A 13,138-nucleotide genomic window follows, 5' to 3' on the forward strand; every position below is an offset into this window, starting at 1 on the left:
GTTTTTGCCAACTGCATAAAGCTGAAATTACGCATGTTAAATGCGCCTAAGATGCGACAGACCTGTATTCTGCTTTGACTGGATATAATATGGAACCCTTCTGAAGTAGCCACTATAGGATGACATCTCAATGTGTAGTATATTTAATGCTGAAAATCCTTAGCACTGAGTAACAACTCTCCTTGAAATCTTATCCCATTTGACTCTTCATTAAGTTCAATCACTTGTCATTTCAGTGGCATAACTGTAATGACTTAAGTGAAGTAGCAGCATCAGCATGCCCTCTTTAGCTCTGACATGATTCAGTAAAAGATATTTAAAAAGAAGAAATACAGAAAGCTCTGTACTATCATAGCCTACAAATGTATCCCTTATCTGCACTATCCCTGACTGGTATGATGTTTACAAGCAGCCCCTGTGCACATTGCTTATAGTCTTGAGTAACAAACGATGATGAACCTAAACTTAGAGAAGCATTGGTACTCTGTCTATTGTTGTTTTGACAAGATATGCTTATATCCTGGTTTAAAACTGGAAAAACATTGCTACCTATTTGTCACAGGCTTCTAAGGCATCCTGGATGCAGGATATGCAGCATATAATGCTCTGAGCATATTGATAATATGCTTGAAGAAGAGCTAAGACTGATTCTGGAATGCAGATTTTTTTTTTTTTTTACAGTGATAGATTTTGTGTGTTCTCCCCCATTTCTTAATGGGGGAAATCCTGATATCACTACCTTCCAAAATGTGTTTATGCACAGGGGGCCTTCCTGAGGACTCTGTTGGGCTTCATTCATGAGAATTTATTTGCTGATTAGACATACATTATGTCTTTATTTAGGAACTCTATGAGAGCGGATAGTATAGCATCCAGTAATGTCAAAAACCGGATTGGCAGCAAAGGATCGTCAGAAAAAGTTGCAGATGTAAGACTACTGTTAGAGGAAAAACGTCAGAATAATACAGGGCAGCGTCAGCCAGTCAGCACTACAAAATCAGGTAATGTAAACACAGCGCAATGTAGCCATCGTGGTAAGTGGCTCTAACTACGTCAACTTCCATTACGTTATTCACGTAACTGAAGTTGTGTAACTTAGATCGATTTAGCGTGATAGTGTAGACCAGCCCTTACAGTTTTCAGTATGGCATGGTTCACGTCATGGGTTAAGTATCTTTACAATAAGATTCTTTTGCTCTGGTTTTCAGTTTAGCTCTCTAAGTTAGAGGAAGCAATACTGTAATTTTAAAGCGGATTTTTTCATGTATTCTAAAAAGTAATTAATGGAATCATGCTTTTCATATAAACCACCTCACATTAGACAGAGACCCTTTTCTCTTCCTTCAGTATTTATATTCCTAAAATAGAAATTGAATCCAAAACAAAGATGGCTTTTGGCGATCTTTAGAAAAGTTGTTACTTTTTAATCTTTGGGGACAAAGGCCAGCCACGTAAGAGTAAACATCCCAAAAGGGGGTACCTTGCAAAGATGCCATGTGACAAATCTGTCATAGAAATAATTCAAGCCTGGATAAACTGTAATACAGGAATTCAGAGCATTTCAAACACAGTGAGCTATGTTAAGATTTAATTAAGACTTCAGAAAAAACAATAATAGCCTCTCTAATTCCAAATTTTGCAAATGGATAAAGGACACAGGATCAGCTGGAAGAGTTAAAATAAATGCAGTACATAAATACTCAGTTTAATCACTGTGACGTTATTTCCAGATGTACGGCAGAGACTAGGAAAGAGACCTCATTCTCCAGAAGTCAAGCCCCCAAGTAGCACCTCCACCCCTCGTCGAGAATCAGTATCAGATGTACATAGCCGGTTAGGGATACCCAAACAAGATGTGAAAGGCCTTTACTCTGACACCAGAGAGAAGAAAGCAGGTTTGTTTTACAGAGAGAAAATGTGACTTTACTTTAGGGGTGCATATGTAGCTTGTAACTATAGACGACAATGATGTCTTGATGCTGTTAGTGGCATTAGAAAATAACCAAAGGATATTAACTTAAAAACAGAATATTATTCCTAAACATTAAAGCTTTGCCATTCATGTGGATAAAATTCTAGACTTTATAATCTTGCATAGAGATTGCATCTCATGAGCTTTATTACAAAATCCTCATGTGAATAACTTGTAATAGCTAAAGCAGTTTTTTGTAATGAAGATCACAAATGTTGGCTTATTCCCTTTAAGATACTTTACTGCTTTGATTCTAGGGAACAAGAGGAACTTCAAATGAAAACCTGGAGGAATAATATTCTGGTGACTGAAGTTAGAAATCAAGTAGTGAATGTTTGTGGAATGTTTTGAAGTTGTAAAGCACTACACTAATGGTTATTAGAAGTCACAAGTGCCAAATTCTGCCCTGAGAGATGTATGCAATTACCATAAAAGATAATGAGACTTGTGCACGTTTTTGAGGGCAGAATTTTGTTGAAATGTCTTCAAAATCTGGTCTTAGAGAATATCATAGAATGATGGTTGAATTATTATATAATTTATTGCATTTAATTTCTACTTTTCTCTCAACATATAGAATAAAGGAACTTTTAAGACAGATTTTCCCTGAATGTTGTTCTCTATCCTCAGTGTTGAACTTTTCCTGATTTTTATTTTTTATTCTTTTGCTCAGCTTGTCTGAACAGAGCAGTTGTTAAAGATATCTCAAACTCTGAGGTGTAATAATGTGCTAATAAAAAGTGCAAAACTAGCAACCAAAGAATTTGCATTTCAAACTGTTTATATACATTCCTAACCTTCGTCATTTTGACTGTGAATTGCAATACAATTATTTATGTTCACTGTCATGCTCTTTAAAGTGTGGCTCTACTTTCAGAAGAGACTTCATGAAAATAATTCGATACAGTTCCGTAACTTTCTTAGTGAGGCGAGGTCACATTTTCTCAGTTTACAAAAAGAAAGCTTTTTTTGGTGACAGCCCTGAAAACTTAACCTGGGAGTCATACTGTCTTTTTTTCATACTTGTAAATCACCAGTAATAAAGCGTCTATAGGCCACATAGAGGCTGCACAGATGCAAGGGAAGTATTGGGGAAGACTGTAATTTCTTTTGCTGATGCATTTGAATCCAGCTGTCTTACAAAATCTGTGTGTGGACCAGGACTATCAGTATAACTTTGTTACGGGGTATGATTTATTTATTTTTTAATCAATGTACATATACCAGCTCCTAGCATGGACACAACATAAAGGTTTCTTATATGGGTTGCTATTCCCATACTGGAAGGAGAATAAGTTATATCTCAGTACAAAGCACCTTTATACTGATATAACTGTGCCCACATTGGGAGGGGTTGTACCAGTTTAACTATATTGATATAGTTAAAAAGGTTCCACTTTCTAGTGTAGACAAAGCCTTATTCAAAAATGTGTGCTTCTACAGTTCTAACAGAAGTAAAATTAGTGAAAATGTACTATCACTAAGGCTATGATTTAATCATGGGATTTTTAGCAAAAGTCATGGACAGGTCATGGGCAAAAAACAAAACATCACAGTCCGTGACCTGTCCAATATCCCTGAATGAATCTGGGGGCCCGCCGATCTGGCTGCCATGGGGGAGGAAGCCCCGGGGCGCCAGCCGCTGCTCCAGCCACCCTGGGACCGCTGTTCAGGCAGTCTCTGGGGCCAGCTGCTGCTCGGGTGGTCCCCAGGACCAGCTCCCCGGGGTCATCAGAGCAGTGCCCGGCTGCAGGGCCACTCCTGCAGCTGGCCCCGGGATCAGGCACGCTGACCGCTGCAGAAGTCACGGAATCCATGTGATTTGTGACAAACACAGAGCCCTAACTATCACTGTTGTAAGCAAGGATTGCTCTGGATACATATAGTAGAAGAATTAAATAAAAGCACCTTCTTACATAGTTACTTTTAAGAGTAGACCTGCACTTTAAAATATACTACATTCTGTTTAAAAAAATGTTGAGAACATTAAGGTTGCATAGTTGAAGTGTTCAAAATTTAGGAAATGCAACGGTTAAAATTGAAGACATTTTTGAACACGTCAGTTTTTCATTACTATCCATTTCTGTGATTTTTCAAACATCATGTTTTTAATCCAATGTAGGTAATTTATGGACCCGCTTAGGATCAGCACCTAAGACACAAGAAAAGACTCCAGATAAACCAGAAAACTCAGTAACCGCTCCAGAGGAGGACGATTCAGAGCTCCAGCGGGCATGGGGTGCTCTAATAAAAGAAAAAGAACAGTCTCGCCAGAAGAAAAGCCGATTAGATAACTTGCCATCTCTACAAATTGAAATTAGCCGGGAGAGTAGTTCTGGGTCAGACACTGAATCATGATGCTCTTTAGACCCTGATCTTCAGGATTTGAACGCTGCAGCATGGCAAGATGTCCATTGCCCAAAGGCTGAACATTATGGAAGTGTGGCAGGACTCTTATTGAGGTTCCAGGAGCCTCTCCGTTCTGTTTACACAGAAGTAAAGACCTGTATACCACTTGACATTTAAAGCAATCACATTTGTCTTCAGTATGTGTGGCCCTGTGTTGCGTAGGGCATTGTCATATACATTTATTACAGCAAACCTGTAGTAGTTATTGCAAAACATTTTTTCCCCAAGCTTCAAACTTTAAAGAAGGGGCAGAACTACTCCTGGATTTTGTAGAAGACTTTTTGTTCTTAATCTTTTTAACATGGAGTCTTTTAAGAAAATGTTTTACACAGTTCATCCAAAGACTAGGGAACTTCAGAATAATCACTATTGCCTTGCCCTTATAGCTGTTACCAGCACCTTTATTCTCCTCATAGAGTAATAACAATGATGCTTCCTGGGTGCCAGCCAGCAAGGGTAAAGCTTATAAAGGGATTGCTGCCTCCCACTCCTCCAAAATACTGAATGTAAATCTAAACTAGACCTCCCAGTACAGTAATACTTCAAAATAACATCAGAGCAGCACCACTATATTAGTCTCAGAAAGGATTCTGCTTCATTCATTTTGGTGATAACTTTTTGCTTTAAGTGAAGATTGACAAGTTCAAGACTGCAGAGTTAGATTTGTTGACAGAATGGTGCAAATTCCTGAGATGATTAATTTTTTTGGAGTTTAAATGTTGAAACAATTTTAAAAAAATATTTCAATATAGCTGTATTATGTTTGAAGAAATCTAACAATTTAAAAGCTTAAAATAATGTTTATATTTGTGAAAATTCTGTTGGCTACAGTGAAAGCTTATAGTGGTGTTTTCATATGTGCTGTTAAACTATATATATATATCTCTATATATATATATATAGATATATAATATGATTGAAAGAGAAAAGGAAAATATAGGATCAGTGTTTCATGTCAATATTTTTGAATGTCCTAATTGTATAGTACATGTGGATGTGCACATGGTTGACTAGTTACATTCACTTCACTTTTCTTACCCATTTCCTCTTCCTTAGTAGGTAAAAAGGTTAATGAATGTGCAACTGGATTTTTTTTATTTGTAGCATTTATTTTGATTGCCCACAACTCCAGGAAAAGGAATAATGTGTATGACATTCTGGTAAATACAACATGTAGCAAAATATTACCTGCCAAGGTTTGACAGCCTGCAAATCTGTTTGCATTGTATCTAATTCCTAGGTTCTGTTAGCCCAAAATGTCAGTGTGGCCCTTCCCCTTCTTCCTTTTAAACATACATTTTTCTTCTGTTTTTCTAATTTTTTCATACTATATTGAAATAGGTTTGGGGCTTTGCAAAAGCAAGGAATCTGCAGTTAACCTCCGTTATGTCAGTGTGTGTATAAGAATATTATGTTCTAATAGCAGTATGTGAAACTGAAGATAAGCTACAGTGACTAAATACAGCAGGGTGAGCTGGGGACTGACTGGGCTTCTAGCCTTAACTATTTCCTTGCTTTTGTGACATTCACCCTTTTTTATATATTTAATTGAATTGACTATTGTCTGGTAAACATGGCTGCCTAAAAATACTGTTCATGACAAGAGTAAATGACTGCAATATCACTGTAACGGGTTATTTTGATGTGTACTTTCATTAATATATTTCCCCTTATAAAGCTTTAAAATAGAACCATATCTAACAATACATTTGACACCTTACCTATATAAGATCCTGATAAAAGTTCCCTTAACTGCTGTGTTTCTGCCAGTAAATTACTTGGGTTGTATTGCTGGCTTGACTCCAATATCACATCTTACTCTTTCTGGAAGTAGAGATGGTGTAGGCCCCGATCATGTAAGCTGCACTGCTCTGGAGCCCTTGCAGGTTTCTGCCTAGGCAGAGTAACTGGGCCTTTAATCTGCTTTTAGTGTTGCTGATAGGCATGCTGCTGTGTCTTCCTTCTCAACCAAGAAGTGGCTATGCCTTTCACACATTTCACAGTAGGAGGCTCCAATATCTTTAAAATCTTTAGGCCTGAGTCCTCATAGCCCTAATTGTGAGTGTAATGTAAGTGTATTGTTAAAGGGACCATACAAAGGATTCTTCTAGAATTGACCTTGTGCCCGTTTTTGCTTCTTAATGAAGTATAAAGAGGGTTTGAAAGGTATTTGCCAGTATCACATGTGTCAAGTCTGGTTTGGCTAGAGGACCCGATCCGTTGTCTCAGATGGGGTGTGTATTGTTTTCTCTCACCTTAATTAAAAGTGGGTAGTGAGTCTTTTTAACAAAGATATCCTTTCCCAAAAATGTTAATTACTCAATGAAATTAAGCAGATGTTAACAAAAGACATAGGAAAAAATAGTAAGCAGATGTACTAAAAATACTTCTCTTCCCCTCCCCCCCCCCCCCATTTTGCTTGGCTTTTTGCACTCCCTTGATTCTTGTTTGGTTGGCATTTCACTAGTTCTCAAGTCATTATTGTGTCTTCTGTGCAAGACAAATTTAAATTAGTAATGTAAAAGGCAAGCTGGGGGGAAAAAAAAAAAAGCCTGTAGGTCTCTCTGCAACATAATGAAGCAAAAAGCTCATAACCAAAAAAGGAAAGAAAAGATGGGCATTTTTAAGTGATTAATGTTGATAATAAATATTCAGGTAGTGAATGTGAGAAATTTGACCTGTCTCTTCCATTAGAATAAATGAAATCTGTTCAAAGTCTCTCAGATTTGGGAGAGAGATATTCTGGTTTTGCCGTAGGACCTACGCAAAGGAAGGGAAATGAGCATTCCTCAATTCTAAGTGAACTGTTCTAGAAACACCTTAAGACTTTATTTAGATCATTTCTTATTAAAGGGGAAAAAAAACTCTTTTAGTGAGTGGTTCAGGTGACTTGCATTCTGTTTTTCAAAAGAAATTGACATGTGGCATTTTAGGCCCCAATTCTCTATGGGCAGAACCAGGCCTTAGGACTTTAAAACCAAGATTTTTCTTTCAGGTAAGTGCATCCAATACCAGACAAGGGGAAGAAGAGAGCAAAAGTACATTTTTTTTTATTTTATTTTTTTTCAATTCAAGGCAAAGAATATAATGTTAAAATATTTATACCTTTATTTAAGCAGATATTGCTGATGTCTGTTGGCTTGGTCTTCTTCCAAATAAAAACTGCTAGAAATTACATTAATGTCCAATTTTACTGAAATTTTGTTGGGTAATCATTTAAATCAGTTCCTGAAAAGGGCCTACTGCAGTATAGTCTGGACCCTCGCAATTACACAAATTAAGAGAAAAGGATGTGATTATTTTAATATAGAGGATGTGGGTGCAGCAATTAGCCCTTTCTCCTCTTTTTATATGGGGGTGAAAAACAAGTTAATCTGGATTAAACAACCTTTAGCTTTACTTCATGGTCCTGTAATCCAAACTCAACCTGATCATATGGTGTTTCAATGCAAACTGGTATTCCCTGATCATGTCAAGATTAAAGGAGCCTTACTAGTTTCTGAGGTTTGGTTAAAGGTGTCTTGCAAATGTTTTTAAAATATTTGGGTTTGTAACCCTTTTTTTCTTTTGTGATGTATTTAAGAGGGCAGGAACTGTCATTATGTTTGTACAGTGCCTAGTGCAATAGGATCCAACCGGATTGTGGTTTTTAAGGCACTCCCCTCAATATAAATGTTTAATATTATTAATTTGGGTTAGATGGTCAACCGTGAAGTTTAAGGTTCAATCAGCTAATGTGTTTTAAAATACTTACTATTTGTGTTGTGCTGGCATGTAGGAGCCTCACGCACACAAGGGTCTCGTTTTGCTATACATTGTACAAATACGTAACAAAAAGGCAGCCTGCTCCAAGGGGCCTACTACCTAAAGGCTTGTTTACGAAGGGATGTTATGGAATAATTCCCCATGTGGACACTGTTCTGGAATAAAAAGTCACCTTATGCTGGAATAATTAGTGTGCATCCAGAGGGGAAAATTATTCTGGAATAATATCACTTTTATTCCAGAATAGTGTCCCTGTGGACAGCTATTCTAGAATAGCTTTTGCAGAATAAGTTATTCTGCAATAGTTATTTCAGGCAATTGCCCTGTGTAGGCAAGCCCTTAGTTAAAAATAGATCTGATCAGGAAAAGGTAAAATGGTTTGCAAAAAATGTTGGAAATATTAATTTAGTTTACAGTTTTTGAAAATTGAAATTATTTTTTTTTTCATTTTGCTTTGTGAAAAAGCCCACTTTCTTCCCCCTCTCCTCCAGAAATGGTAGAGAATATAGTAAGAGAAAGTAGGGGACTGGAGGGAGGGGAAACTACTTTCTTTCATTTTACTTCTTCCCCACAATGTTTTTTTTTTTTTTTAAAGGGGGAGGGGTGAGTAAAGTTTTTCAAACAAAAAAGTGAGTGGATTTTTTCCCTTCACTATTTTGAAACAATTTTTGTCAATTTTTCATGGAGAAATGTCATTGAAATATGAGGAAATTCAATTTTTTCCCACAAAAATGTTATCACAACCCCATTTTTCAATGAAAAAAATTCAACCCAGCTCATGTTAAAATATGTTAAAGTACTAAAACTGCACTTTTTATATTCTAGTCTAGATAAGCTTTTGAGTGAGGCTCATGAGAGACCTTAATGAATAAAGCAATAGGATTCTCTGTTGAATATGCCTGATACCTTGGTATTGCAACTGTAGCAATACTAAGGTATCAGGCATCCAAAGGATGATGGAGCAGTGTGCCAGTAAATCAAATCACTACACCCTCATACTGTAAATTAAAATATGGAGAGCTGCTTAATCATCTAATTGATAGAAAAGCAACCACTGCCCCTGTTAATTCTATTAGTACTACATCATAATTTCAATACTGTAACTGGGATGGGAGCCCTATAACTATAAAAAGTCCTGTGGCACCTTATAGACTAACAGACATATTGGAGCATAAGCTTTCGTGGGTGAATCTATAAATGTAAGGAATTATAAGGCCAGGTAATTGATAGGTTGATATGAAAAAGAGTGGGTGACTAAGGCACCTTCCTGTGTAAATCGGGTCCTGATGAAAAGATATGTAAACTATTTTCCTATTCTGAAATGACATGTCCATGAGGAATTGGCAGTATCTAAATAAGAGATGATTCACTGAAGCTGTGTCCTTTATCTTTGCCAAGTATAATCTAAAGATTTAGGTCTGTTCTATACCACCGAGTTAGGTTGACGCAAGGCAGCTTACATCAACCAAACTGTAAGTGTTTATACGTAAATTTCACTCCCACTGATGCGACTTCCCTGCTACGCTGACTTAACTCCACCTATGCAAGTGGCGTAGAGTCAAGGTCAATGTAGTTAGGTTGACGCAGTGTCAGTGTAGACACTGTGTTGTTTGTGTCAACTATTACTGGCTTTCAAGAGCCATCCCGCAATGCCCCACACTGATAGTACAATCGATACAAGCGCTCCTGATGATGCATACCAGCAACACACGGAGCAAAGTGTAGGCATGCACAAGCAATGTAATTACTGTGGTGGTTCTATGACAATGTAAGTTAGGTTGACTTAATTTTTAGTGTAGATGTATCCATAGAAGTTGTGAAACTTCAGCAGAGTTGCATGTGTGAGAAAAAGTCCTTCAAGCAAATGGTGAATAAAAACCAACTGGTTCATAACCTGAATGATTGCAGTGGAGAAAAGCACGCCGTGGTAGATTGTAGGATGCCTCAAGTCAGCAGCTGTGTTCTATACAGATCACAGTATTACCTAATAAAACACATGCAGAAAATTCGCCCAGGCGGTAGCAGGCTCATCTCAACCTCTGTAGTGTGAATGCCAGGTGAGGGGGATAGTGCCACAGTGAGTTGGTTATGCCATGTCTGGGAGATCCTGCAGGGCATACATTATGGGACTCTAGGTAGGTAAAGGGATAGAAAGTTTCACCTGACTGCTGGTTTAAGGACAGCCTAGGTGATAGTGACTTAGTTGTTACAATTTAATGGGTGTTCAATGGTCTCAGTACAGTTCTCAATATAGGGCCCCCTGTCTCAAAAACTGCTGAAGCTGAGTTATTCTTGGTTCTAGGAGTCTGACAGAAATGGGTGTGAAGATGGGTCATGCAAGTCAAAGGTGAATTCCAGGAATTGTGTGCTCTGGTACATATTGTTATAAAGAGGATGGTGATCAAGTGTAATGGGCTTAATCTGCAGCCAGGGAGATTTAGGATAGATATTAGGGAAAACTTTCTACCTATAAGAGTTGTTAAGAGCTGGAATAGGGTTCCACGGAAGTTGTGGAATCCCCATCACTGAAGGTTTTTAAGGACATGTTGCACATATACCTGACGTTTATGGTCTGGGTTTACTTGGTCCTGCCTCAGTGCAGAGCGCTAGACTTCATGTACTTTTGAGGTCCAGTCCAGCCTCAATGTTTCTATGTGCTCAATCCGATCTCTAGAGTTTTAACACTAAAAATAATCGCATCCATCCCTCTATCTCAGGGGTAGGCAACCTATGGCACATGTGCCAAAGGCGGCATGCAGGCTGATTTTCAGTGGCACTCACACTGCCCGGGTCATGGCCACCGCTCTGGGGGGCTCTGCATTTTTATTTAATTTTAAAGGAAGCTTCTTAAACATTTTAAAAACCTTATTTACTTTACATACAACAATAGTTTGGTTATATATTATAGAAAGAGAACTAAAAATGTTAAAATGTATTACTGGCACGTGAAACCTTAAATTAGAGTGAATAAATGAAGACTCGGCACACCACTTCTGAAAGGTTGCTGACCCCTGCTCTATCTTATAGCCCCAGGTTGTCTATACCATACAAAGTATAAAAAGCCCTATGATCGCCTTCTTCCTGTAGATAGCCCTAGGCTACTGAGACACTTTCTTGGGCATGCAGGATTATAAATCACCTTGGTATCTCCCTCACCCTGCCTCAGCAAGAGGAAGATTGGCTGGTTATAAACTGGATGTCTGCTCCCTGTTACTCCAGTCTGTTAGCCAGCTCAAACAATGTTCTCAGAAGCAGTCAGCCTTTACTTTGCCTTGCCGTTTAACTAGGTCCACCCTGGTCCCCAAGCCATGTTGAAAAGCAGTCCTGTGGCATCTACCTCCTGTCACTGGCCACTCACAGAAATTACCATGTACGCTACCTCCAAGCAGACAGTGTACACACCTGCTTACTTGATTCGACCAAGAAGACACATCCTATGTAATATCACAGCACTGCGATGATTTTATAGTCAAAACAGAATATGTATTAGCAAAGACCAGAGATTCTCAGATTCAAGTAATTGAGTATGAATAATGGAAACAGTGCTGGTTACAAATAAGACAAAAGTATATAACATATATATTCTAAGGGACTGAACTTAACTTTCACAGGCCTTGTCTAAAGAAAACGTCTCAGTGTTACTAGCAACAGAGAGTCCTGTGGCATCTTTAAGACTAACAGATGTATTGGAGCATAAGCTTTCGTAGGTGAATGCCCACTTCGTTGTATGCATGTAATGGAAATTTTCAGAGGCAGGTATAAATATTCTGGCAAGAATCTCTCTGTTGCTTTTTACAGATACAGACTAACACGGCTACCCCTCTGATACTCAGTGTTACTAGCATTTCCCCCCTTGGTTCGGGATCCAACTTTCATGGAGGTAAAAACTATTGTCCTTTTTGCTCCCTTAGCCATAGACAACTAAACGTTTCTTTTTCCTTCTTCTCATAGTCCAGTAAACCTTTGAAATGTATCCTTTTGATGTGTACACACAGATAAGATTCTCCAGCATGCTGCTTTCTCGGTTTTTGTTTACCTCAGGTGCAAATTAACTCCTATTGTATTTAACTTATCCTGCTTAATTTATGTTGGAGAGCTAGGTAGAGCGGTAAATTAAAATTCCGTTGTGTGGGGAAAACATTTATTAACGCTGCCTGGTTACATAGTTTAAAGATATTTTTAGCACATGCACAGAACGCCTGGAATGATGCTGGTACATAGTCCCACAATGCTTAGGATGGTCAGGATGCAATAAACTTTCCTTTGATAGCCCCCAGGGCAGTCTTGGTAGATAATTCTATGTCAGCACTGTGAGAGGTGGAGTGAGTGTGTCAGGCCTGAAGAGAGCGGCTGACAGAATAGTGAGCCGCCAGGGGGCCTCTGTGCCACAGCTACGTGAGCTCTGCAACTGTCCACTCTGCAGAATAAGACCCTCTGTCCCTTTAAAAGGCAGGCAAACGCGATCATGTTTGCTCCCCCCCGGGGCCTACGAGCGAGATGGTACGTTCCACCAGCGCTGAGGCGTGCTCTAGAGTCTTGACGGCCTACGATGATCCTCCCCTCCCCCACAGGATGGTACATTCCAACCCCTTAAAAGCCGCCGCCCGCCCGCGCTTCGCTCTCTCCCTGACTGGTAAGTGGCGCTGGAACTGGGCTGCCTGAGGGGACGGTGGCTTTGGGGCGGGGAAGCGGGGCTGGGCCCCTCGTGCGCTAACCCGAGGGGAGTGGGGGGGCTGCCTCCCCGTCCCGCGCTCGGTAGGGGGGATGGGCTCGCGGCATCCGGGCCTGAGGGGGCCGTTGGGACTGCAGCGCGCGTGCGGTGGGCGGGAGCCGGGGGCTCCGGTGGGCGGGGCGGGGGCGACGCTGAGCTCGCTGCCGGCCCGGCGGCCACAGCTATGGGGGACTGACCGAGCCTCCGTGTGTCCGTCTTACGGGCTGGGCGACCCGCGTGGTCCCGAGGCGCCGGGGGGAAGATGGCGGCGGCTGCCCGAG

At 39.7% G+C, this 13,138-nt stretch overlaps 1 protein-coding gene across 5 annotated transcripts in view; it reads left to right on the forward strand.

Annotated features, from left to right (window-relative positions):
- NCBP3 (nuclear cap binding subunit 3) overlaps nucleotides 1–13,138 on the forward strand; it is a 36,876-nt gene that overhangs the window by 17,269 nt on the left and 6,469 nt on the right. For 3 of the 5 annotated variants that reach the window (XM_065573347.1, XM_065573351.1, XM_065573350.1), the window contains 3 exons: nucleotides 844–1,001; nucleotides 1,731–1,895; nucleotides 4,095–12,779. In XM_065573347.1, coding sequence (XP_065429419.1) covers nucleotides 844–1,001; nucleotides 1,731–1,895; nucleotides 4,095–4,330 — 559 coding nt within the window. In that variant the 3' untranslated portion in view covers nucleotides 4,331–12,779. Of the gene's footprint in view, nucleotides 1–843; nucleotides 1,002–1,730; nucleotides 1,896–2,229; nucleotides 3,160–4,094; nucleotides 12,780–13,138 lie in introns of those variants that run through there. The other 2 variants (XM_005283401.5, XM_065573349.1) reach the window with 2 other exon arrangements.

This window comes from Chrysemys picta, chromosome 19, assembly GCF_011386835.1.
Source record: "Chrysemys picta bellii isolate R12L10 chromosome 19, ASM1138683v2, whole genome shotgun sequence".
Lineage (NCBI taxonomy): Eukaryota > Metazoa > Chordata > Testudines > Emydidae > Chrysemys > Chrysemys picta.